This window comes from Podarcis muralis, chromosome 5, assembly GCF_964188315.1.
Source record: "Podarcis muralis chromosome 5, rPodMur119.hap1.1, whole genome shotgun sequence".
NCBI lineage: Eukaryota > Metazoa > Chordata > Lepidosauria > Squamata > Lacertidae > Podarcis > Podarcis muralis.
The window spans coordinates 40835068-40862292 of NC_135659.1; the positions used below are offsets into that span (position 1 = coordinate 40835068).

Genomic DNA, 27225 nt, shown 5'->3' on the forward strand with positions numbered 1-27225 from the left:
CTGTGTCTTATTCCAAACCTTAACTTGCTAAAAGTGTATACAAATAGGTATATATGTAGAGGTCTCCTCTATGCGTATGTAGATGTATATTTGCATGTGTAGGTATATCACACATACAAAGAGGATGGAGAATAATGCAATGAAGCAGATTGTGTGTATATATAAATAAATGTATGTGCCTACCCATCTACGTGAATAAAATGGCTGAAGAGTAATGCTATGAAGTCAAAGATAAGCAGTTATTTTTGACATTTTGACATACAATCACGTTAGAACCTGCTTCTTATTAGCCCTTCCTTTGCCTGTTAAAGGTCTATTTTTTAAACCCCAAATGTCAGGAAATCTGGAACAGAAATGTACAATAAAACACGTCCCTTGGCCCTCTGATCTATTAATCTTTCAAATAAACCGAGATAGCTGGATGAGCCAGGGCAAGGTTATTATATATAGCTACCTTGTGTGTAACGTCAGACATTCATTATACACACTGGGGTTTATAAGGGGAAAAACCCAACCAAAGTCTGAAATAAGTTACACATTTTCTGAAACAGTTTAGCAGACTGGTGAATGGTACTTAGGTCAATTTCTTTGGTAGCTTTTGTTGTACGACCTTCACATTTTACGTCCTATATTACCCATAAATGAGACATTCAAGAAACACAAATTCTCAAACAAAAACACACACTCTATCAGTGGAAAAGCAAACAAAAGAGCTAATGTGCTGTAACTAAAAAAATTCTCAAACAAAGTCATAGTAATTTACTGCCTCAGCTACTCATGGGACCCCACAAATAGAAAACACACACACACACACACACACACACACACACACGTCCCATAAGGGGCACTTGATTTACTGAATATCCCTGTATAGCAAGAGAAAATGAAAAGGTAAATTGTGCATGAATATGAAAGCTGTAATTTTACCTCTTTTCACCACATGAAGCAATTTCACATTTAAAGATTTTGTGAGGAGAATCATGGATAATCTATGAACCACCACAGAAATGAGTGACCAAAAGCATTAGATTCAGTAGAATATTAGAGAATCTGAACACTGAGGATTTTGACCCTCTCAAAATCAACATTAACAGAGCCATCCTCAGCAGTACACCAAAGTAAGTGAGCATAGGATTCCCGCATTCAACCAAAAATGAAAGGGAGCAAAAACTGCAGGGGGGGAAAGTTTGAGCAGTGACAATGATTTTACAGAATCCCTGCTGCTACAGAATTTTTATATATTAAGGAGCAATCTATCAGCTCCAGTCATCGTTGGAAGACTTTTGAAGAATGCTTGCCTGAATAGCAAGGTTTTCAGAAAGGGTCTGAAACATATCATGTTGCTGCTTGTCTAAGAGAATAGGCACTATCATCCTAAAAGCCCCACTCCTGATGATGGCGGAGCAGAAAACAGGGGCCATGAGGGATTACTAACATGCCCTTCCTAACAACTGCAGTTACTGGACAGGATCATAAGCAGTTAGGCAGCCAGGCCCTAAGCCATGCTAATACCAAGTTGCCTATAGTTGGTATCCATCTGTCTCAAGAGACAATGGAGTGTGCCTCTAGGGGTGAAGTCAGACTGCTGTATTAGCAGCACTGAAGTGACCTTCCCAAGGGGCAAGCCCGGGCTGTGTGTATGGAGGTTCTGAGCTGCTCAAACAACTGATGTGGTCCAAAGGAAAGGAAAGCAATACGTTTGGCACCAGCTTGGCTGCAGGAGTTGCCAGAAGATGCAAGATGAAATCCAACCATCTTAGGGACTCCACTCCAGATTTGTGTAGGGTTTGTACCTTAGCCTTTCCTTCTCCCAAAGATATCCCGTAAAGCAGCGGAGCTTTAAGACCAGAGTTTTCCTTCTCCTAGATGGGCTACCTTCTTAGGATGATGAGCTCCAGCTCCCCAGGACTTTGTATATTAGCACAAGATACAAGAAACATAAACTTGGTCTGGAAGCATATTGGCAGCCAGTGCAAGTTCTTTCCTGCAAAGCCCCTTCAAGGATCAGCTGGCTACAGAGCTCCCCAAGGGGAATTCAATAGTGAAGCTCATCCCAGTTGGCTCAATTTCATTGTCAATCAGCTGACTGGCAATAACAGGAAGTCTCCCTTGCCAATACATAACAGTGTGTGTACTGTAAGGCTCCTGATTGTGCACTGGCAGTCCCTTATTATGTCGGTTGTGTAGCATATGGGTATGGTTTGGAAGAAACAACATTGTGGGCCAAATTGGGATCTGTACCATGCCTAATTAGGCATGTGTGCCAGAGGTCCCCCACCCCTGCTCTAGCCACGATTGACTTGTATATATGAACTGGTGCTCTGCAATCACAAGATCTTGTGTCTGTCCTCTCAGTAGTCCTAAGACTATTGTTTCTTCATAACAAGACTATATTTTCCCCAAAAGTCTGTAGACTCAGATTTCTATTGTGCAATGCCCTTTTGACAACTGTTAAATTCAGCAGCAGCAGCAACAACATAATAATCTCTTCTCTGTAACAAATGTCTGCTGAAAAGTAGGAAGAGAAACAAGGGTGGTAGGAAGAACTAGAAATGCACTTGATTATCCGGAGATGCTTTTAAAAATGATTTTTTTTTAAATTTAAAAAATGCAGCATTTATTTCTCTTTAAAGTTTTGGTGAGAAACCACCACCTCCCTGCTGCATCAATTGCTGCTTTCAACAGGTCTTCACGGGTGGTTGCGTCCCTTTTAAATTTCATTTCCTGATAAAAAGGATAAACAGGCAACTTTTAATGCTGCCAATTTAGCTTATTTAATCAAAACTGAAAGTTGAATGAGTCTCAGTTGGTAGACAGTCACTGGAGAAGTAGTCAGGTTGAGGGCGGGGGGGGGCAGAATAACAAGTTTGTTGTTGTTTTTTAAAAAATACTCATGCAGTTTTACAATATTTTAATAAGAACATGAAAAACATACCCAATGAAACACTGAAGTGTATACATTTGTGGGGTTGTTGGGGGAGGGAGTGCTTCTGAAGAGTGGCAGGAACTGTGAAGGTCACTGAATAGGGACATCTGCTTAATTGGGAGTGCTGGCTGGGAACCAATTTACATGAGGCGTTTAACAAGCTTTAAAATCCGGTTTATATGGATGCTTCTGAGACCACATGCCAGCTCTTGTGGAAAACAGGTGGAAGTTGATTTCTTTAAGCTGTATGTTTGCATGACCTGTCATTTCTCAATGCACGTTTAAAAACACTGGAAGTTCACGGTGGGTGAACTACTGACCTTGCTATTATATTTAATAAAACCATGCTTTGCAGTACTTTAAAGGCCAGATAAGAGATTGGCAATCCCACCCCAGAACTGACCATTGGAAATCCTCGTTCCTATCAGGGTGGGATTGGAAAGCACATGTTCTGCATGTTTTAAACCTGGTTAAACTTTGTTTTTATAAAATATTTTAAAGAAAGGGCTAGGTAACAAGTGATGAGAAAGATCTCTGTCTGAGCCTTCCAGTAAGGGTGGACTGGAGAGGGACAAACTTTCCAACCCAGTATAAGGCAACTTCCTATTTTCTTCCCACCCCTTTGGAGGGGCTGTAAGGCAACTTTCCCCTGACCAGAAAGTGAAAGAAAGAAGGGTATTTTAAGAGGCCAAGAATTCCACCTTCCATGATCATATTTCTAAGCAGTGGAAGCACACGATCACCAGACAGAAAAAGAAAAAAGATGCTTTGCATGGGTGAAACTAGATGAGAAGCAAGAGAAACAAGTGTCAATACATTTTTCCCTGTGCAGGAAAATGACAGCTTTGGGGATGCGAGCAATATCTCTGTGTAGGACTGGAATGAATGCCTGTACATGGGTGTAGCCAGGATTTTTGTTAGGGAGGGAAGCCACGCCAGATGTTTGGCTTCCAAAAATAATTCGAAAACCAGAACAATCACTTCCGGTTTCCGATCGTTCGGGAGCCAAAACGTTCGAGTTTACAGGTGTTCGGCTTCTGAGATTCTACTGTATAGATTATACACAGATCACAGAAACTAACAGCCATTTGAAGACATGGAAAACAGGTATGCAAAAACAACTTCACATTGTGTGTGCATGGGAGACTCGTTTCTCATGCAAGCACAAATGAAATTGCAGACCAACACATGCCCACTGTGTGTGTGTATTCAACATCCTAATTCTCTGCATGCTGTATACAAATATTAAAAGATTTTTCATTCCTCCTCCCAGTCCAGCAACTAACTGATTGCCTCCAAATTTCATAGCAAAATATGCATGCAAGGCTACTTAGACCAAAGCTTGTTAACATAGAGTCCAGGCAGGTAATATTGAATCCAGATTCCAAGAGGCACAGATGAAATGTCAGGTAGGTCATAAACTGTTATAATTCACATCTTGACATATTTTCTTAACATGTGGAACGTGTTACTTGAAGTAAGAAAGGGGAGGGAGTGAATCCCAACATTCTTCAGAAATCACAAACTGGGGTGTAATTGAATATCAAATGATTGCTTGGCATACAAAGCAGGTCTCAGTTCCTCCTTCTTGTGACTTCAACAGCAGATTTTGATATGATCAAGCACAAAACAAAGGAACTTTAAGAATGGCTTCTTAAAATCTAGGATGATTTTTAATTCCTCTTTCCCCCCTGCATTTACCTTTGTCTAGTTCACTTGACACATTCCATGATGATGTAGGCATTAAATCAGCAGCAGCCGACACATTCATTGCTGAAAGAAATCAGAGAGGGGGAGAAAGAGTTAATACAAGCTGTAGCCTATGTAATACCATAGATGGTTTTGAAAAGTATTTGGTATTAAGATATCCTGAGCAGTGCCAGCATTGTTCTGAATGCAAAGACAAGCATTGTTCTGAAGCACAAGATTGTTCTGTTGAAAAAGCAGGAGTCATGATGATGATAAGCAGGGCTGACTCAAGACACTTTGTTGCCTGAGGTGAAGGACAAGATGCCACCCTCCCCCAAGGCACATACAGAAGCCTGTTGGACTGGCAGTTTAATCATACTCCAATACTGGTGAAAGGGAAATACAGTCATACCTCAGAAGTCAAACGGAATCCGTTTCGGAAGTCCGTTCGACTTCCAAAATGTCCAGAAACCAAGGCGTGGCTTCTGATTGGCTGCAGGAAGCTCCTGTAGCCAATCGGAAGCCGCGGAACTCGTGTTGGACATTCGGGTTCCAAAGAACGTTCGCAAACTGGAACACTCACTTCCAGCTTTGCGGCGTTTGGGAGGTACAACTGTATCTTCCACTGCACTTGAGGGCAGAAGGCCAACCTAGGGGGTACAAGGTAGGCCACATGGCACTCACAGATCTGCCTTCCCTGCCCCTCAGCAGCTGCCTCACTCTGCCTCATCATAGAAGAAGACGAGTTTGGATTTGATATCCCGCTTTATCACTACCCGAAGGAGTCTCAAAGCGGCTAACATTCTCCTTTCCCTCCCCCCCCCCACAACAAACACTCTGTGAGGTGAGTGGGGCTGAGACTTCAAAGAAGTGTGACTGGCCCAAGGTCACCCAGCAGCTGCATGTGGAGGAGCGGAGACGCGAACCCGGTTCCCCAGATTATGAGACTACCGCTCTTAACCACTACACCACGCCGGTGGTCAAAGGACCACCCCTGACTATGAGATTCCATACAAGCTAAATCTTCAGGGACTAATCAGGGTGTGTGTATGTGTTTTTGTAGCTTTTGAGGAGAAGATTATTGCAATGCCACAATCACACTCAGTAGCTTAACACTGTATGTAGAAATGTAGAATAGGATACAAACAAAATAAAAGTACAGTGGTACCTCAGGTTACAGGCGCTTCAGGTTACAGACTCCGCTAACCCAGAAATAGTACCTCAGGTTAAGAAATTTGCTTCAGGATGAGAACAGAAATTGTGCTCTGGCGGCGCGGCAGCAGTGGGAGGCCCCATTTGCTAAAGTGGTACCTCAGGTTAAGAACAGTTTCAGGTTAAGAACGGACCTCCAGAACGAATTAAGTTCTTAACCCGAGGTACCACTGTGATATAACATAAGAGGTTTGGGCTCAGGTAGCCATATGGCAAGCTATAGTCATCTACTGGAGCTTCCAAGTCTCAAAGTCCCTTCCCACTTCCTACAGTGCATCCTCATGGCTTGCCAAAATTTGAAAAATGTGATGTGGTTTCAAAAGTGTTGAATGTTAATACCAGTTTTAAGACCAAAATTACACTGAAGGCAAAAGCAGCTGTTCAAACTACACAGGCACCCATGCTTACTTGTGTGTGTATGAGCACAAACAAATTATTGGCACAGTTGACTTTGAAAATACTAGGAACTCCTGCTAGTGCAATTGGGCTTCTCAACCCACCTTCCCAAATCTGCTTTGGGGGATTGAAAGAAGCCCTAGGACAGCCTGGCAGTGGCAGGGTTGTGGGGGGAGAGACTGTTCTGTCAGCCAAGCAGTAATGTTTTTGCTGACTGTGGCACTGAATTCCACTCTGCTTGTATTAAAAAAGTTAGGTTTTAACTGAATCAGGTGTTTGTGTAAAGCCAATAAAGTCATGCATAGTAAGGACACTACACTCTCATTGTAAAAAAAAACCCCACAAACACACGAACACACACACACAAAAGGGGGAAAAAGTTATCTTTCAAGCCCACCTGGTAGTAAAGTTTATTCAAAAGTCAGCCAAGTATTCCCAATGTAAACACAGAGGCTGAAAGCATTATAATTCATCCATAAATGTTTTAATGGAACCAGCTTTTAACATACATGGCACCATGAAGCCAAGAATTTTAAGGCAATATAAATGATATATTGTCTAAAAGAGGTACCATATAGTCAGGTAATCTGAATGCCAAAATTTCCATGAGATTTAGCAACAGGGAAATTGTCTCAGAATATTTTGTGGGATTAAAATTATATAAAAGTGTTTTGGATGGCCAGTTGGCTGTTGAAATAACTAAAAACATACAAAAATGAAATGTTGTATATATATATTTATAAATATAAATGTAGATTCTGCTTATAAAACAATGCACATTTATGACGAAATATTTTTGTTTCTTGTCTATTGTTTGCTTTCCAGTAATAATAAGATTATATATTTCTTTTGAGAGTCTGCCAATAAATAATGTGTTGGATGCAGGCTTTGAGTTCCATGAATGGAAGAGCTTCTTATAAAGTTATTTTATCCAGTGGGGGCATCTTGCAACTTGCACTCACACACAGAAATCTGCTCTGGAGATTTAACCTTCCTAAACAGATTCTGGGATGACACAAGCAGCTGCAGGAGGAAAAGGAAAATCAGAAGGGGGAAAAAAACACCTCAGCACCACACACTCTCCTGAGCATATCTCTCTACAAGGGATGCTTGATCCAAACCACATTGCTCATTCTATTTTTTACTTTTGCTTCAGCTTTGGCCAAAGCCGTACTCCCATGTTTCTCATTGCATTGCTTCTGTTATTTATTTACTTTTTCAAATGAGAATTTCCTGGTCTGCAGAAAGGTTGCAGAACCTCCAAGAATATCTATACTTGATGCTGTACTTGTTTCATTTATTTTTCTGTTGACTGGGTCCGTGGCCTGGGGCACATGATTTTCATAGCATAGCCCTTGTGCTGTCTGCTAATTTCCCCCTAAAAATTTACCAGGTAAAGGAGCCCTTCTCAGCAGCCAGGCTTAAGGCCCAGAATTCTCATAACAGAATAGTGGTTTTGATGACAATGCCAGTGCTAAAGAAAAAAGAATGTATTAGCATTTTTTAAGAGGGCCACAATTTTTTTTGAGAAGTACTGTGCTAGATTCCTTGCAAGTTTCCAGTTAATTCTTTTAAAACAACATTTTGATTTTATTTGCTTTCAACTTCATAAATATCTCAGTATTGTTTAACACTCGTGTATATATTTTATATATCACTTTTTAAATTAAAGAAAATGATTGTAAAATACACACTGATCATTTTTTGATTAGAAATTATGGGTTGTATCTGACTAAGGGTGGACCTACACACAGGAGGGAGAAACCCACTATAAATAAGTCAGAAATTAAATTGTTATAACAAAAAAAACAATAAACAAAAAAAGAATGCTATGGAAAATCACACAGAATTATTATTATTTTTACTGTCCAATGCCATCTGGTGTTGCATGTTTATAACACATTCAAAACACTGTTTTTTTTACTAATGTAGCTGACTCCTAAGTGATACTTAGACACTTAACCCATTGGGATCAATAGATCAAATCTACCGTTACACACTTTAATTCAGTGATCTTAATGGGTCTATTCAAAGTTTGCTTGGTCAGATACAAAGCTTCCTCACGGCATTAATAATAGAAAGTAACATGCATTTATTCCAATGGTATTTGCTATACAGATAATTATATTATATATGCCTTTCATTGGAAGTCTGGTTTTCAGTATGGATATAATTGTCACTGCAATGACAACTCAATTGGAGTCTTGGCACTGATGAAACCAAAAGTAGTCATCTTTCATCACCCAGCACTAGATACGCCACTCAAGTGAGTCATCTATCTGAGACTGTAAAGAAGATTATTCTTTTGTGGAGACACACTAAAGAGTTATATTGATCACTGTTGTGAGACCTTGAAATCTCTGTTTTATGAAGAAGCCAAGACAGAGATGTTACTCAGAAAGAATCAATGGCCTAGAATGAGATAAGAATCTGAAGAAACATTGGGAGGCAAGATCTTCCACCACTAGCTCTTCATAGAGTATTTATTGAATATCTTTCTCCCTGCACTGCAAACCATAACTTTATTACGTTTTCTCTCTGTATAGCCACAGTAATCACCAGGTTTCTGTGTTCAATAGGTGAGGAAAGCACTGAAAGCCCACATATTTAGTTGATGTTTTTGCAAACTTCCCTGCATGTCTGATTACATATACATAGGTTCAAACACTGTAAAAAAAAAAATGGCATGGTGAACAAAAGCCTGACCCAGAATGGCACGTTTACAGGAACGGCTTCTTGGTAATAATTTGCATGTGCATGGCAAGTCAAAATTCTAAATCCAGTCCTCATGCTCATGTAAATCAAGGCCAGGAAGGAATTCCTGTCAACGAGTTTGCACCTGCCCAGATGTTATTTCATCCCCATGTCATGTCCACTGGGATACTCATGGTTGTACAGAATGTGAATTTGACTCTAGTCTTGAGGTGTTTCAAACCCTCGTATGCATGCCTATTTCCTGAAGTATACAATTTCTTAGTCTAAACTTACCACTCACTGTATCTTGGGCCCATCAGCCAAATTCATATATTACCTGCATGGGATATTTTCCGCTTCCCCTTGGTCCAAGTTGCTCTAATAGAGTTTGAAGGCCAGAAAGTTGTGGCCAAACAGCTCATAATGGTAGCACCACCCATGCCGGTGTCCCATCTTATCTAAACTGGCAACCCTGTCATAAGCAGTAGAAGTATTATCTGCCTGTTCTATAGAATTCTAACCTTCAAATATTACCAGGGTAATAAGTTAGCTGGAGGTAAACATCATACTTCACTGATAAAATAGCAAATCAATTGGGCCATCTTGAGCATAATTCTACATGGTCCAGTGGTGCTTCAGTTTGTGAGTCATAATGTGCCATTTCTTCAAGGTGAGAAGCAATTCAGGAGGGCTGGGGAACCTGCAGCCCATGGGCCTAATTAGACCCACCAGGCCTTTCCATTTGGCCACACCCACCGGTCCCAAACCTGATGTTCATATATGGGGCAGGTAAAGATGGGCTTGGACAAAAGAGGCTTTGCAGTCAACGTCAATCAGCTGATTGGCAATGCCTGCAAAGCCACTTGTGCAGCAATTCTCAAATGGTATCAGCTGTGTTTGGGAAGTCCTATGCTCAGCACTTCTGTAATGCTCCACAGTGGTCACCTAACAGCTCACTGGGTTCACCCAACATCTTTGTGATGTCAGGTAACCGACAGGTAGGCAGAGCCTGAAGGGGTGTGTGGAGATAAGGATCTGGCCCACCTCCCAGATCCAGTCCCCACTCCTGCATTTCAGGGCTGGCCTTCTGTTCATTTAAGGGCCAGGCTTGCACTTCCCTGTAGTATCACAGAGAATAGCATGCAAATTTGATCTATTTGCATCTCTAAAACCCAAAGGGTCCGTTCTCTTGGGGCCGCAGTGTTTTCAAAGTGCAGTTCTCAGGAATCTTGATAGAAATCAGAATCAGTATTTTAGAAGAAGAAAAGAACTCTAATCAGGTTTGAGTTTTCACCAACTATTATGAAAAGCAGGCTAAGGTTATATTTTGCTTAGGCTTTTGTTTCAGATTGGAATTTTTAACCCAAGAGTGGGAACACACACAGAGAACTGGGCCTTTTAAACCTCACAAGCCTCCACAAAATGTGAGTAAGCTTGGGGATGTGCTGACTGGATAAATTCTGTCAGTCATTTATTCTTGACATATATAGAGAAAGGAACTTGGCAAAACAGTCCTCACTGCCATTTCCTTAATCCATACCAGGTGTGAAGATATTAAAAATGCTTGGATGGGATATCAGAAAGCAAGTCACATAGTGGTATATATTTTGTGCTCTATTTATGCTTGTCCCATGTATCCCACCATTATGGCTGCTGCGCCACTCAGGGGAGTAGGATGGGGTACTCATTCCTTTAAATTAATGTAAGTTTTGGAACCAGTCATCTCACACTCAGCATAAACACTTCAGATTATAAATAAAGTTCTTGTTATAGGACATCAATGCACCACTGAATGAACGTCTACTAAATCACATTGGGGAGAATACTGATGATAGTTCATAAAGGTTTTTGTTCTCAAAAAACCACCACCAAAATATTCATCATTCGGGGAAAACAAGGGTAGTTAGCGTTGTCAGATTTGACAGTGCTGATCACTTTTAGAGAAGGGAGGGAGGGCCTGGAATTTGTCCCTCTACTTTCAAACTGACTGGTGTTTGATGCTATTACTGCTGACAGGCCACTTGTCTGTTTAGTGGTGTGTGCATGATAGATGCAAAATCTTCCCCCATAACAGAAGTGGACTTTTCCTATTCACAACATCCTCTAATGCATCCAATAGGGATAAAGCCTGTTTCTGAGTCTGGGCTGCCTATGCAGAATATAAAAGCTACGATTATAAAATATAGACTACAAACTGCTGAACATTAAATATAAAATGGCCATTGGCTGTTAAATATATAATGCTGTCAAATATCAAATAACGGGCACCAAATATTAAATCCCATTAGAGATTGGATGTCAAATGCTAAACAAATACTCAACATCAGAATTTGTAAAGACAATGAAAATATATGGGAGGAAAGTTACTTTGAGGGGAAAGTTTAGTGGAAAGTATAGCAAATATATGCTTGGGCTACTTCATAACAGGTTGCCATTTAGGATTGTATAGTTAGTACTGTACATCAACACTTATTTCTTACGCAGCTCAAGGAAAGCGATTTTTCTATGGAACAGAGAGAGAAAGAGAGAGACTTTCAAAGCTGGAATTGTTGTTTTAAAGTGATTTGCAGGAGGATTTGAGACTAGGTTTCTTTTTTGCCTCAGAACAAAGAACATGAAAATGTCTTGTGCCACTGGAGATGTTAAGTAAATCTTCTAAACAAACACACTTTGCTTGGGGAATTTAAGGGATACTTAGTTTCAAATAAGCATGAATACTAACTAAACATCACTAATTAAAAACCTAAAGAGCTTTTAGTGAACTGTGAAATAGGATAGAATGCCCATAAAAACAACTTTTATGTTTAAAGTGTGCCCATTCACCAGTGTGAAATAAAAAACTACCTTCCAGGGGCACCTTCAGATTTCAGTGGGAGAAGGAAATATATTTTTAGCAAGGAGGAGTAAGCTCTAGCAAGGTCAAATCTGAGCTCTTGGACACATTCAAGGTTAAACAGCAAAGAAGCAATGTATTAAGGCATTTTTTATAAATATCAGAGTAGCTATAGAAACACTGCCAACACAGGACTGCCACACCTTTTTAAGAAGCCAATAATTTGAGCTTTTGGCATGCATTCCTTAAATTGTACATAGCACATTTAATTGTTTTAACATAGTGCACTTAATTGTTTTAACATGGTTGCTTTGTGTGAAGTTAGAACCACTGAGAAATAATCATGTGTGCAGCACTAAGGAGGGAAATCCCCCTCGCCCTCTCTAATTGACACCCAGGGCTACCATTGCACAGCAGTTTTACACAAAATACTAACTGGATTACAGACAGAATCTGGAATAGAGAAATAGCTAGAAATACTATTTGATGCCTTCTTTCAGAGATAATGCTTTAGAGTCCATTGTAACCAACAACAAATTTCAGATAACACCACCGGTAAGAAAATGCATAACACCTCAAACCAAGCTCCACAAAGCTCACAGATTGGAGGCTAAAGCCGAGGTCTTAACAGATGTGCACTGTGATCAGCAGTGATGCTGTGCAATATCACAAAATGTGCTTGCTTACAACTTACACTCCAGGCACCCATGCTTTTCCTTTCAGGCCCAAATTCCAAATGAGGAGGATGGAGTGCTTAGGACAAATAAAGATGACTCATGTTGTCCTGGGCCTGTACTGCATTATGAAGCACCGGGACATTACTGTACTGCTAGGGAAATCATCCTGTTCATTTCACCCATGCCTCTTTGCTGCTAGCCAGCAGGATGGGTTAAAGCAAGACTCACCAAACTTTTAGGGCCAGTGGATGCATTTGGAATTTTGAGAAACTGTTGAAGGCTCCAGTCAAAAAACGACTGTCATGGGAGTGTGGTGTAACACAAAATGGCTGCTATGGAGACATGTAGAAGAAGATGAGCCAGTGCAAACAGGAGTCTCATGCATTGTGGATTTTTGAGGGTACACTTACTGAAACCAAGACATTGCACAGCTGCTACAGGAGTTATTGGTGGACACACAGGCAGCCACAAGCACCACATTGGCATCCCCCTGGGTTACAGAGTAGGAGACAGGGACTCCTTTGATACATTAGGAACAAGACTGTCACTACTACCAATGACTCTGCATGTGGTGCTTTTGCCCTGTTTCTTAGCACCATTAACATCTGACGGTTGTATCATGTAAGTTTCAAAAATACCCCACCCATTTAATAGATTTTAAAGAGTCAACAACAAAAAAATGCATCTTGGCAGTATGGAGGTGGAGAACACACTGGTTCACACACATACTGAGATCTGCATCCTGGAACATAGGATTCTATAACACAGAAAATTATCCCATTCTGTTGTAAACGAATAAGCAACAAAAAGGCAAAACTTTGAGGTTAGAAGACATGACTTGACCAAGATGGCATCTCTCATTTTAGAGAATAGTCTTTAAGCCTGAGCTTATAGGTCAGAAAGCAGAGCCTTCTATGCAAACTTTAACTTCTGCCCCTCCGAGTGTTAGATCCCTGCCAAGAGAAGATAGCAAATGGCACAGCTGCTGAAAGAGTATCTATGCCAGGGTCTTCTCCACAGTGGCACCACGGGTCTAGAATTTCATCCCTTGGCTTGGAAAATACATTTCACCCCTTGTGTCTCTTCTTTTTGATGGTCACTAATAAAGGACACCTTTATTTCATCTTGAAGTTGCTGTGTTGCTCCCTGATTCTGTACTTTCACTGTTTTCTTATACAGTGGTACCTCTGGTTACGTACTTAATTCATTCCAGAGGTCTGTTCTTAACCTGAAACTGTTCTTAACCTGAAGCACCACTTTAGATAATGGGGCCTCCTGCTGCCTCTGTGCCGCCGCTGCACGATTTCTGTTCTCATCCTGAAGCAAAGTTCTTAACCCAAGGTAATATTTCTGGGTTAGTGGAGTCTGTAACCTGAGGCGTATGTAACCCGAGGTACCACTGTATTAGAATTTAAAATAAAATAAAAATTGCTTGGAATTGTTATTTCTAATTGTAATTGAATAAAATGCTATTCACCCTGTGGGAAAGGGTTTGTGTGTGGAAAAGTGGCATAAAACCCAAGAGGAATAAATGGAAACGACTAACAACAATACCATAAAGAAGGACCATAAAGAAGGCTGATCGCCGAAGAATTGATGCTTTTGAATTATGGTGCTGGAGGAGACTCTTGAGAGTCCCATGGACTGCAAGAAGATCAAATGCATCCATTCTTAAGGAAAGTAGCCCTGAGTGCTCACTGGAAGGACAGATCGTGAAGCTGAGGCTCCAATACTTTGGCCACCTCATGAGAAGAGAAGACTCCCTGGAAAAGACCCTGATGTTGGGAAAGATGGAGGGCACAAGGAGAAGGGGACGACAGAGGACGAGATGGTTGGACAGTGTTCTTGAAGCTATAAACATGAGTCTGACCAAACTGCGGGAGGCAGTGGAAGACAGGAGTGCCTGGCGTGCTCTGGTCCATGGGGTCACGAAGAGTCAGACACGACTAAACAACAACAACAACAACAACAATACAGGAGTCCCTTTTAAACTAACAGACATCTTCCTCAAAATATTTGGTCAATTTGGGGCACATAAAGAAAAAAACACAGCTGTAATAGTATCCATGAAACAGAACTATGCCAATGTATAGAATTCAAGGAAGCTGTGGTGAGAAAAATGATGCTCCATCTGGAATTTACATTGTGAAGTCAAAACAGAAACCGGTGTGCCAGCCAATCCAGTTTCCAGTGGGAACTTGATCAAAAGTACTTCAGGGAAAACCTGTTCTTCCTATCAGACCAAAGCACCTCTTGTGCCTGACTGATTCACAGTTAGTTAGCTATGCCTGTAGGCACACTAGCTATTTAAACATAGTTATAAATGAGAACAGCAAAAGTACTATTCTCTATTTACCCTGCACACTAACAATCTGCATTCTGGTTTCCACAATCCACGAAATGAATTCAGAAATACTTTTAAATATGCCATGAAGGCCCTTTGTAGGATGCCAAGTCAATTAACTGAAAAACCAATTATTTCAATATCATGTGCTTCAATCTGAGCGACAGCACTGAAACTATCTACATGAATGTGGTGGTTGTGCATTTAAGATACCTGTAAAGGAAAATATGAGATTAATATATCATATCACTTAAACAATGACAGCTAATAATTCTGGTTTGAAAACAAAAGGAACTGAGAAATGCAATCTGTGGAATGGTTACCGTAACTCTTCAACATCTAGGATTTAGAACACAGTTTCCAAGTCAGTGTAAAAATAAATAAATGAAAGTTTCACAGACAACTGCTCCATACCTTTCATTGGACATAAAATTAAAAGCAAAATATAAATGGTAAAAAAGACCCCCAAATTTAGGTGAGTACAAAGGCTTACAGTAACTCAGTGTACTTTTTGACTTCTTTTATTTTCTTCCTTTTAACACCAGACACACTCCTTAGCTTTGCAAAACAGCTCTGTGGCCAGGGCAACTGTTGTTTAAGAAACAGAAAATTCAAATATCCACTGGTAGCACAGAACTAGTTGCGTGGTCCTTTGAATATCAGCCAAAATACCTACTTTATACACATTTAATGAAATATATGATGAAAAATTACTCTTGACTAATGAGACACAACTGTAATTAAATACTTCTTGGTAGTAAGCCAACTTAGTCTCTCTCTCTCTCTCTCTCACACACACACACACACGAGAGAGAAGCTGGCTCATATCTAACTTTATTGATTTATTGCATATGCGACATAGGAGTTTCATGTGCGATGAAATCTGATGCAGCCTTTCATAAGCAAACTAATTGTTGTATTGGTCTTCTCTCCCCCACCCCCCAATAGCTACAAATTTACTGTCCCAGGTCAAAACAAGAGAGATGGGTCACAATCTAGACAAATCTGTACGCACACAGGTCAAGCAAGAACTTTTTAAAAGCCTATTCATTTTTGAACATCAGCTCCAATACACATCATGCTACATCACAAACAGCTTTTTTCAAATTCCCTGAGTTTCAAAAAAGAAGCTTCAAACACTGCATGGAGTGTTTTCAGTGTGTGATGGGTGACTAAAAACTGTTGTTTAGTTCTCTGGATTGTGTTTCAGCATCTAATTCTCCCCCCCCCCCAAAAAAAAATAATTAATGTGTGATGGACTTGAGAACAGGTTCATCAATCTTCTGTGCTTGGGAACATCACATGCACTCAACACACAGAAATGTTAGAAGGGTATTAGAACTGCATCAAAGGAAGAACAGTCAAATTAACTGTCTATCAACTGTCTTGGGTAGCATCTCCCCAGGTTCATTAGGCATCATACTGCCAACTTGCTATGCATGCAGAAGCTGAGAAAGGGATGCATGCAGAAGCTGAGAAAGGGATGCACTTTTCAGTGTGGTGTTATGCCCTATAAATAGAAACAAATGGTGAACACGTATACTTGTTGAACTGTCTCTAATGAAGCACTGAACTGTCCATAATGTGCAACCTGCAAAGCCACCTGCTCAACCCATCATCTGCCTGCTGAAGTTCATCAAATGGAATCTCCCTCATCTGACTTTGGGAATAGGTCACATTGGGAATCCCAGTCATCTCCCATTACAAGAGCTGGCATCAATCGGAGCCAAACGTAGATGAATTCACAACATACTGTACTGCTGTTAGCCTTTGTTGTACGGCATGGCAAATGACTAAGCCCAGCTAAATACTATGTTTCCATGGCAGATATGCCTCTCGCATGAAACATGGCCCTGAATAGCTTGTACTAGAATGTCGCAGAGATTCAGAACTAGCTGATTACCCCTGCCCTAGAGGAACAACCTGAAGCATTTTAACCAAGAAACGAGCATAATGCATCCACTATGATATGTGCTACTCGAATATCACTGTGGTTTCAGATTGAAATCTGAAGATGGACTTTCAAGACCTGAGTTCAAAACCAGCTCTGTCATGTTTCACTGTGTGGCCGCATCTGTAAACCCTTCTCCCCCTCCATCTATAGGGAGATGGGAATAATGGTGAGATGTCACATACAATGAAATTTGGAAAACAATCTGCAATGGATGTCCTAATTTTTGTAACTCTAAAGGGTTTCCACTGCACTAATTTTGCACTTTGAATTTCAAACAGGTTAGAGTGTCCAGCCTGCTGAAACAGATAGTAGTGGTTTTAATAGAACTTTTCAGTAAGAATTCAATGACATGAGTGACCCATAAGCTTATACACTATCCATAAATGCTATAATAATAATAATAATAATAATAATAATAATAATAATAATAATAATTTATTACTTATACCCCACCCATCTGGCCAGGCCTCCCCAGCCACCCTGGGAGACTCCTAACAGAATATTAAAAACACAATAAAACATCAAACATTAAAAACTTCCCTAAACAGGATTGCCTTCAGATGTCTTCTAAAAGTCAGATAGTTGTTTATTTCCTTGACATCTGATGGGAGGGCATTCCACAGGGCGGGCGCCACTACTGTTATCCCTGCTGTATAGCACTGCATTGAAGTTCAATTTATTTATTTTTTATTCACAAAAATATTTATATGCTGCTAATTAGTATTTTTTTAAAAAAAATCAGAGTGGTTTACACCAATTGTACCATTTCCCCTCAGGTTTCTGGATTTAATTTTACAGTTTATACATATCTTATAGACTTTATCTGCAGGGTACAATGGTACCTCAGTTTTCAAACGTTTCCGTTGAAGAATGTTTCGGAACTCAGACGCCGTAAACCCGGAAATAAATGCTTCCATTTTCGAACACGCCTCAGAAGTCTAACAGCTTTCGCTGAGTGTATATGCTATTGTTCTCAATTTTCTCTATTAAATTTGCAGACCGCCCTTTACGCCTTGGTTTTCGAACATTTCGGAACTCAAATGGTCTTCCGGAACAGATTACGTTCGAAAACCGAGGTACCACTGTACTACAGCACACAAGTAGAATCTATCAAAACACCACTTAGAGCCCACATCGTTAGCTAGCATTATAAGCTTCCTTCCCTGTGATTCTGAATAGCAGCAGATTCCCTATCTTAATTTCCAGAACAGGGACAAAGGCAGCAGTCCTATTACAACCACCACTACTTACGGCACATCAGATTAAACTATCATTTTATCTTTGCCACTGGGGCTTTCACTTTCATGTACACACTAAGCGGTAACTCCATGCCACTCTTTGTTGTAGTAATGCCTAAAGCTACTGAGAGTGATGAATGAGGTGTGGAACTTGTTGATGATGAGACAGCACAGACTGACTATCTAGGCTCAGCACTTGGGGGGTAGAATGGCAAGATACCAGAAGATTCTGGGCACACTGGTTTAATCTTTTGCAGGCCTGAGTTCTCATAAGGTTCTCTATTAAAGTCAGCAAGATTATTATTAGACCAGGTAAAAATTAGTCTCAGAGATAGGACCTAATGATTATAGTGAATCCCGACAGAGTCAATACAACTCTAGTAGTATTTGCTCTGGGAATTTACCTTGGTCCAGGGATTACTGATTAGGGTATATTCAGCCAAGATGTTAAGTGTCTAACTTAATAGAAAAAACAGTTGTCATACATGGCACACAAACAGAGGTGCTGTGAGAGCAAGTGAATCTTGATACACATTTAAGCAACTTTTTCATGAGTGGAATTCACACCTCATGATTTACTTATCTATTTTTAGCAGCTTGGTCTTTTAGTTAAGGTCAGATATAAGATCAACTTTAAGTTCGAAAACACATCCTATCAGTGTAAACAACACTCTCTGGAAGGCAGACATAGCTAACATCTTCCTCATCTCTGCAACTGAAAAAGTTGCATAAGAAAAAAATTATGCAGATCAACTGAAGCTTTCAAAGGATATACCAAGTACATATATTTTCATATGGTTTCATAAACTATGGAGCTTTGTTACAAACATCTTGCTGCAACAGAGCAATATTTCAAGTGATCCCCAAAATGTAACTAGTTCTTACTGGATGCTAGAGTGACTGGCTGTAGTACCCTAAAACATTCTTAAGGACTTTAAATGCCAAACGCATTCACAAAGACCCAGAACCAATTTGGGGCTATTATAAGGCTACTTACTGCAAACAGTTGGCAGCACACAACATTCAAAAAATGTTTGGTCTAGGACTTCATGAACCTATTGGTCTATAGCAAAAACCTGAGCCACTGCCAAACATGATTGACACTTCAGTTTGGAATGATTAAACATAAGCGGGGCAGGGGAAGAGAACAAAACAAATCAGTCAGCAGGTAACAGGTGTGTGTGTGTACACACACAGAGGAGATAGAGATAAAAAGCTATCATCTTTGAGAAAGGTGCAAGCACTACAAAACCAGGCTTCATCTGCCATCTATGTTCCACAGGAAGGAAAAACCTTAAAGGGAGAGAAGATCAACATGAAGAAGTGAATCCAGGGAAATTGCTGGAATGAGCAACCTGGTACTTGTTCTAAATTAACCCAGTATCAATTTGCAGCCTTGCTTGATAACAAATGGACTTTTGATGACAAACACCCTAACTTGGGAGTAAGCCTCAATGGACAACATAAGAACAGCTCAAAGTAAACATTCATAGACGTACAGTTTTAATGTGTGTTTCCTTAAATATTTGGTAACTTTAAAACATTGGTCAAAATCCAAAATAGAGCTAATCAATTTCAATAGGTTAAGCATAATTAATTTTGTGCTAGATTGTGGTCACTGTGTCCAATGGTGATGACTCTCAAATACATGACTAGCACCCAGAAGGAACTCTTTCTAGCATTGTGGCTGCAACTGAAACGCCAACTCCTGATCATGTGAATGGAAATTTGCTAGTTTTTACTGACCTACATAGGAAGCAACATCTTCCATGAATTCCAGTAATCAGAAGGTGTAGATAATTAAAAGTGGAACAATACAAAAGGTTCTCTATTAAACACAATCTAATGTGAGCAATCAGGAGGGAGGGAGGTGGTTAATTTTCTTTGGACCTTCCTTTACAGACACCCAGGTGACCCCACGGAGACAGTGCATTTCAGATAGCTTAGCTCATATTTTTAGAAACCAGTGCACAGCGATAAGCAAGAGCATCGCACTAATGTGACAGGGAGCACAAGTCAACGTACCCGGTACTCCCATGTTAAGAAGTTTGTGAAACCTGATGCCCTGGCATCTGCCAGTGAAATTTTTGATATACTCCAGTCCTCTGTAGAGAAGGCTTCTCTTTTAGCAACTCATAACATGCAGAACATTTGACTTAATTCAACTGCTACAGAGGAGAATTACATAACTTTTAGAAATTTGCTTTGGCACAGACTAAGGACACAGTGGCACCATTTGTGTATACTTAGCAATTTCAGCATCCAAGGATTTTTCAAGCTTGTTGGCAATCTAGCAAGAGAATGCGACATGTTCCTGGACTGGCAAAACGCAGCAGGGGGAAAAATGGCTACTTTTTCTTTTTTATTATTTAGGTTGCAGTCCTATATACCCTGTGAGGAAGTCCCACTGAACACAATGGGCTTCCTTCAGAGTAGATTGGCAGTTTTTAACGTTGGAAGCTGCCCAGAGTGGCTGGGGCCATCCAGTCAGATAGGCAGCATATAAATAAATAAATTGTTGTTGTTGTTGTTGTTGTTGTTATAGTGACAGGAGGATGGAAAGTAGGTAAGGGTGATGATGGCCCTCTATATCTCAGGCTGTGTGACTGGGCCATACAGAATGTCATTTTTGTGAACATTTCCCCATTTCCCCAAATATAAGAATTGCTGCCAAACTGCTACTTGCCACTGCTTGGCTATTTTTGCCTTGTTAGAATGTGTGCTGGATCTCTGATGGTGCCTCTTGTTTGCCAGGATGGAATATAAAGACGTGAGTTTGTACAGAAACTAGCCTACTGCACAAAGGTAACATAAATTTTGCTTCTGACTATGCATCAATTTGCTTCTGTCCCTGCTCACCATTGCCATGTGGTCCCTGGAAGGTTGCGCAGAAAGGAGTGTGGTCCTCGGGTTATTTTTAAAAATTATTATTTTTTAATTTTTCTTTACGCATAAGGGGCTATCTTTTTAATTAAAAAGTGAAGAAAAAAAGAAAAGAATATAGTACACCACTGTAACAATTGTTAACAGTCAACAATTACATTTTTTAATCTGCTGCATTTTGTATAAATGATTTCTAAATTTCATTATACTTCTCCATGCGAAGTCTACTTCTATAAGCAATCTGCTCCTAGGTAGCAAGTACAGTCATGCCTTCAATCCTTTGAATAAATGGAACTGTAAATTTATCTTTCCAATGCAGGAATATCAGTCTTTTAGCCACAGTAAAGTTTAAGATGGCTCCCCATTTCTGCTCTAGATAATTTAGACCTAATTAATCAATTTAGCATAACATGCTTGTAGCTAACTATCCAGCACAGTCTCTCGATGTGTGCATGTGCTATATGTACCTGGGGCATTTGTTTTTCTACAGAATCAGCAGCCCTCCCACCCTCACCTCTACAGGCTAGTTTGTAAACAGCTTTTATAGTGCTGTCTAAGGATCAGTCGTGAGGGTGGGTGACTCAATAAATGAACAAAAAACCTTGGATACACACACATGTCTTGCGTACACACAATGCTCTTGACCATAGCTATGGATTCTGTTATTGGCCACATGTGGTTCTCTTTACTAAGGTCAAAAGTAGAAAGTGCACTGAACGCAGACATATTTGCAAAATTCTGATTGTTAACAGAATGGTTTTAAAGAACCAGCGTGCCATCATTTTGTAATGCACGAAAACTAAGGCACCTAATCTCCTTTAAAGAGAACTCTGTCTACTGTAGGTGATGTGGAAAATGCCTGAATACTAAGTATGAGAGCATGTATTAAGGGTGCATTGTTGGAGTGTGTGTGTGTGTGTGTGTAAAAGTGTCTGGTCATGTAAGGCGATCCGAAGTATAGACTATTTGGGAGGATTAGAAATACAGGAGCTTGGTTTGCTTCCAAATAAGGAGATTAACGTCAGTATTTAAGAGAAAGACAAGCTGCTGGCTCAGAAAAGGAAACAAAAATTTCAGTCATTTGAAACAAAATACTATTTCGCCTTTCTATGAAAGGATTTGTCAAGACTGCCTTTGATGCTCTTTTTTTTGTTGGCGGTGGTGGTTGTCATATAACTGTGCCCTTTCCAAAACTTTGGGGCGGGTGGGGGAGAGACAGTGTCTAAGCTACAGGGAGTGGTAAATAAGCAAGTCAGCATCTGAGCAAAAATCACGCTGTTTCTTTGTACAGGAGCTTTTGTCTGCTGAAACGGCATCAAATGGGCACAGCACTTTACAGAGCAACAGCTTAAAACCTTTAGTTTATGTTGGATGATAAAATCCAACGGGCCAGAGTTTATGCTCACAAAGCTATAAACACTCATAGCCATTCAAGATGCCTTTTGCTGGCTGGCAACTAATTTTCAGCATGGGCCATATTTTAAATGAGTTAGAGAGGATGGAACAGCAACATTGACATCATCCCCATTCAAGCAGAAAAAAACAAGCAATGCACATCTTTTTGTTGTTGTGTTCCACTGCTCAAGTCCTTTTAATCCCTTTCTAGTTCCACCCACCCCCATTTTTACATTATCTCTTCGGATAAACTCATTAAACACCACGATTTTTACCTATAAAGGGCTGCTATAAAGCCCTTAGTTGAAAGTGTGGGGAACCTAGTTAGACCCACCAGGCCTCCCCATTTGGCCCTTAAAGCCGTTTCAGCCAAGTCATGCCCACTTGCCCTACAGGTAAAAAAACCCATTGTTTTTAGGTAATGCACATGTGTTACAGTTGGTACAAGAGGCATTTCTTCCAGTGCAATAAAAAAAGAGAACTGCTCCTCCTAAGAGACTCCTTGCCTTTATAAGCAATTGTATTCTGGTGTTTTTCTTATCTTTTAATAAACCACACAATTAATCAGTGGCACTTCTTTAGTCAATTAAAGGTTTTTAATTTATACATCAAATCAAGTAAACACTGGAGCCCTACTGACTTCCTGATGATAGTCACACCCTACCTGCCCATTCTTTCCTTTATCTCTGTGATACAATCCTGCACACCCAAATTTAGCTTAAGAAAACTTCCTTTGTCTAGCCCTACCTTTAGGCACAGGGATTGGACAACCTCAGGCAAATCTTTAGTTATTTAACTCATTAATTTTGTACTCCCCCCACCCCTAGAAAGAGATACAGAGGAGTGCTTGTGACAAATTGTCAGCGCTTTGGAGAGATGCCATTTTTTGTTCTGCCTCAGTCAGCAAAATATTCTGGGCCAGCCCTTTCATGAATTGATGAGATAGGAACAAAACACAATATTTAATGAATCATTGCCCTGCATATAAATCCTGCGCAAATGCAGCATAAAAAGTTTACATTGGTGCAACACCTAAGAAGTATCAACATCAAACTCTCATTCTTTTATCATGAAGGCAAGCATTCTAAATTATTAATAATATATATTGCACTTCAGTGCCGGTTGTTCGCTGGCCTCGTCAGCACACCCACCCAAAGCATGGATGAACATTGTGATTTCAGTAAAGCCGGAATACGAGTTATACTTTTTTGAATGTCATGCTGAACTATGCAGGCAATGATGCATGGTTTATTAGTAGATTTAGGATTACAGAGGTTTGGTGGGAATGCTCCCAAACTCAAGTATGCTTTCCTTGGCTCATATGTCCCATTAGATGCTATTTTCCCTGACATTTTAAGAATTGTTTTATGACTGCACTTTCTATAAGTAATATCCATAGAGGTCAAAAAGGAAATTACTGTTCCAGGAATACACAGATAGTATCCACAGCAGCACAAAAACTCTTGAGTTAAATAGTAGCATTCTGACTAACCTGATGATGTGATGATTAAGAATCCTTTCTAACAGTCACCAGCCTGAGGCTGGGAATGTTCCCCACATGGCCTTTTCATCAAGCCAACTGGGTTTTGGGGGACATTTTTGTGGTTCAGAATCCCATTGGAAACAGCTTTTCCCAGTTGCTTTCCTTGTTGTACACCTATTTTCTTTTACATTTTATTCATCACTGCTTTGCATGAAAGAATTTGAATCCCTGGGCAAGAAAAGGGCTCAAATGAAAAACAAAAACCAACAAAAAAAAAAAAACCCAACCCCAAGGCTTCTCCTTCCCCCTCTTAAATAGACGTTCTTACTTGAGATTTTGTAAGAACAATGAATGAATGTCATTCATGATTAGGAAACAGTTCACAATGAATTTGTGAGGTGAGCAGATTACGCCATAATAAGACACAAGTGAATCATAGCAAAATTAAAACTAAGCTTCTCTAAAACCTGCTTTTGAAATTTTCCCATTTTCCAAGTTCCAGTACTATTCTAATGTCTCAGCTACGCTTTATCAGGAGGAATTTGGGCCTAATATTCTTTGGAGGAATAACACCAGCAAAACAAAGGATAGAAATGTTGAATAGCATAGTTACGTTTCCCATATTTTATGCTTCAGGATTACCGTATTTTGGATCTAGGGCATTTCTCTTAGGTAACATTTGCTTAGAGTGCAGCTTGAGGCCACACTTGCACTATACAATTAAAGCAGCATCATATCACTTTAAACGGTCATGGCTTCCCCCAAAGAATCCTGGCAACTGTTGTTTGTCAAGGGTTTTGAGAACTGTTAGGAGACCTCTTTTCCCCTCACAGAAATTATCGTAGTTCATCAGCCAATGCCTCTTCCTAAGAAACTTTCTGAGTAACTGTAGTTCTGTGAGGGGAATATGGGCCTCCTAATAACTCTCAGCACTGTTAACAAACTACAGTTGCCAGGATTTTGAGGGGGCAAGACGTGACTGTTAAAATGGTATAATAATGCTTCAAATCTATAGTGCAGATGGGGCCTGATCCACTTGTTCTGAGTAATGCAGAATGGTCTCTGTACCTATGTATGTTATGACCAAGGCTACGCTAGATGAATCATGGCAAGGTGGATTGTAATACGTTTGGTTTGAGATCAATTGATGTAGCCTTTTTATCCCTTGTGACACTCTTTATTCGGACTGGTCAAAGTTTTCAAAGAAATAGGTTCAAATGGCAAGAGCCAGGTCAAGATCAAGATGACATTGCAACCAGGAGATGTTTTAATGAGGTTTGAGCTCAGTTATACCATTAGATTTAATCTGGTCTTCTGCCAATTCTTATAGCAGCTATTTTTGCTAGAAAATTGATATTCCTGGCTTTGTGCGAAGTATTTGCAGCAAACTGTATATGTGAAAAATATGCGCACTACAGTTTATCAAAGACCCAATGGATACCTAAGCACCCCTCTGATAAAGGGTAAAACAGATCTCTTGCTTGTAAGGAAGTTTATAGGCTAAACAGATAAAACAGGCACAAAGAAAAGAAAAGGATTCAACACTTAAAGAATATGACCCAACTAGGCTCATGTTTTATTAACTGCATCATTTTCCGCATGGGTCTCATTTCCGCACAAAAAAAAAAAAAAGCTGCTCAATAATGTGTAATGCAGAGAAAGAGGGGAAATGACAAACAGATTTGAGGAAATAGTTTTTATATAAAGAGAGAGAATCAAGCGTGTGAAATGTAGTTATTTTAAAAACATTTTCTCGGCCTCTCATCTATTTCCCTTATCCTTTGCCCACCTCAAATCAGTATGCACGATCAAAACTAATTTCTCATGGATTCCCCCTTTGCATCACTAACCATTAGCTTGGAGAAAGGTTAACATTACAGATATAAATAAATCACTTAACAAAATTACAAAGGCGGTTAATTCATCCCACCCATTCCGCCTGAAACTGCAGACACTGCAGACACTGGGGCAAGTTCTGCTTTTGTAAGTTTTAGTTTGTTTCTCTTGCATAGTCTTCAAGAGTACTTGCTACAATGAGGCCATTTTGTTCACAAAAAGAGGTGCATTAAACTGCTGCTTATTGCAATTCCAATACCACTCCACTGGAAGTGGATTCCCCCCCGCACACACACACACAGTAAAAGAAATACTGAAATCCTTTGCAACTTTGCTTCTATCACTGTAAACCACCCAGCCTGAAAAATATTAAATTTTCACCACCACCCCAAGTCTCTGAAAATACCTCCTTACTTTCATGTGATACAAATGGGCCCATGAAACTGGAAGAGAGAGGGCAGTTACTAATGTATGTCTCGATCATGTGTTCATGTAGAGCACAGAACAGAACAGCCTACTGTGCTGAATTCACAATGAATAAAGCTTACTTTGTTGTTAAAGTCCAAAGTGTTCCTGTGTCCGTGATATAACACTAATTCATTACAAAAGCCCACTATAATGTATCAGGTATAGCTTTCAGATGTCATAATGCCCATAGGAAAGGCCTTTTTCATTTGTAGACCTGCCCTTGTCAACCCACAACTCTACTCACTTGGCTTTCTATGATACTGCTGGGTTGCAAATGATATTAGTGGCTATTGCTTCGGAAGTAGTGTCAATTCAGTGTGATCCATTGCTGGAATATTTTGTATTGGCTTCCAACTAACACCTAGTCATGTAGTTATGATTCTATGGCAATGAGCGATACTCAGATCTCAGTTTTGGCCTACTGCAACCTTTGCCAACCTCATACCACCCCAGTTTTGGTTTGGGATTATGATTTCCATCAAGGATGTGCTGACCAAGGTTGATGAGAGTTGCATTCCAAAACACCTGAAAGGAGGCCATAACAGATTTGAGAGTGTAAGAGTAGTTCAAGGATACTGACCTTCTTTCCTATCAGTAGGAAAGAAAACAAGGATGGAGTGATTATTTTAAAAAATCTAAAACATATGAGTTGGAATTCAATAGTGTTAAGGAGATTGTTCTTTTTGCAAGACAGAATTATCTGCCCTTTCCTCTCCCCCTACCTTCTGGTGTGCTATTCTAAGGATTCTCCTGACCCTCCAACGCATGCAGGTAGGATGGGGGAAAGCCTCATCACACTAGCGGCGGCAATCCTTGTGCTAGCTTTCACTTGCAGAACAGGTTAGTTGACCCTGTCTTATAATAATCCATAAGGGGCAGTTACTTTACATTTGTTTCACTCTCAGTTGAGTGAGCCAAATACCTTTCGTCCCAATGGTCCTGCAAGTTGTGCTCAAGCTATGGTGCATAACTTCACTTTGTAACATAGTGACAGGCCTTATTCAAGTACCTGCAAATTCACAAAAACATTGCAAGTTGTCCTACTGAGTAACAGAAAAAGATTCTGTCAAGTTTCTGGATTAGACAACAGTGCACAAACCAGAAGTCTTAATGATGGAATCATGAATACAGTTGTAAAACTCTGAAACGCCACTAGCGGCTGTGTCTGACAACCATACTTCACCACCAATAGAGATC

The 27225-nt window shown here is 40.0% G+C and overlaps 1 protein-coding gene across 2 annotated transcripts in view; it reads right to left on the reverse strand.

Moving 5' to 3' along the window:
- Positions 1 to 27225, reverse strand: part of ROR1 (receptor tyrosine kinase like orphan receptor 1) — a 152716-nt gene that overhangs the window by 39701 nt on the left and 85790 nt on the right. For both annotated transcript variants that reach the window (XM_077928640.1, XM_028733196.2), the window contains exon 2: positions 4628 to 4699. In XM_077928640.1, coding sequence (XP_077784766.1) covers positions 4628 to 4697 — 70 coding nt within the window. In that variant the 5' untranslated portion in view covers positions 4698 to 4699. The remainder of the gene's footprint in view (positions 1 to 4627; positions 4700 to 27225) is intronic.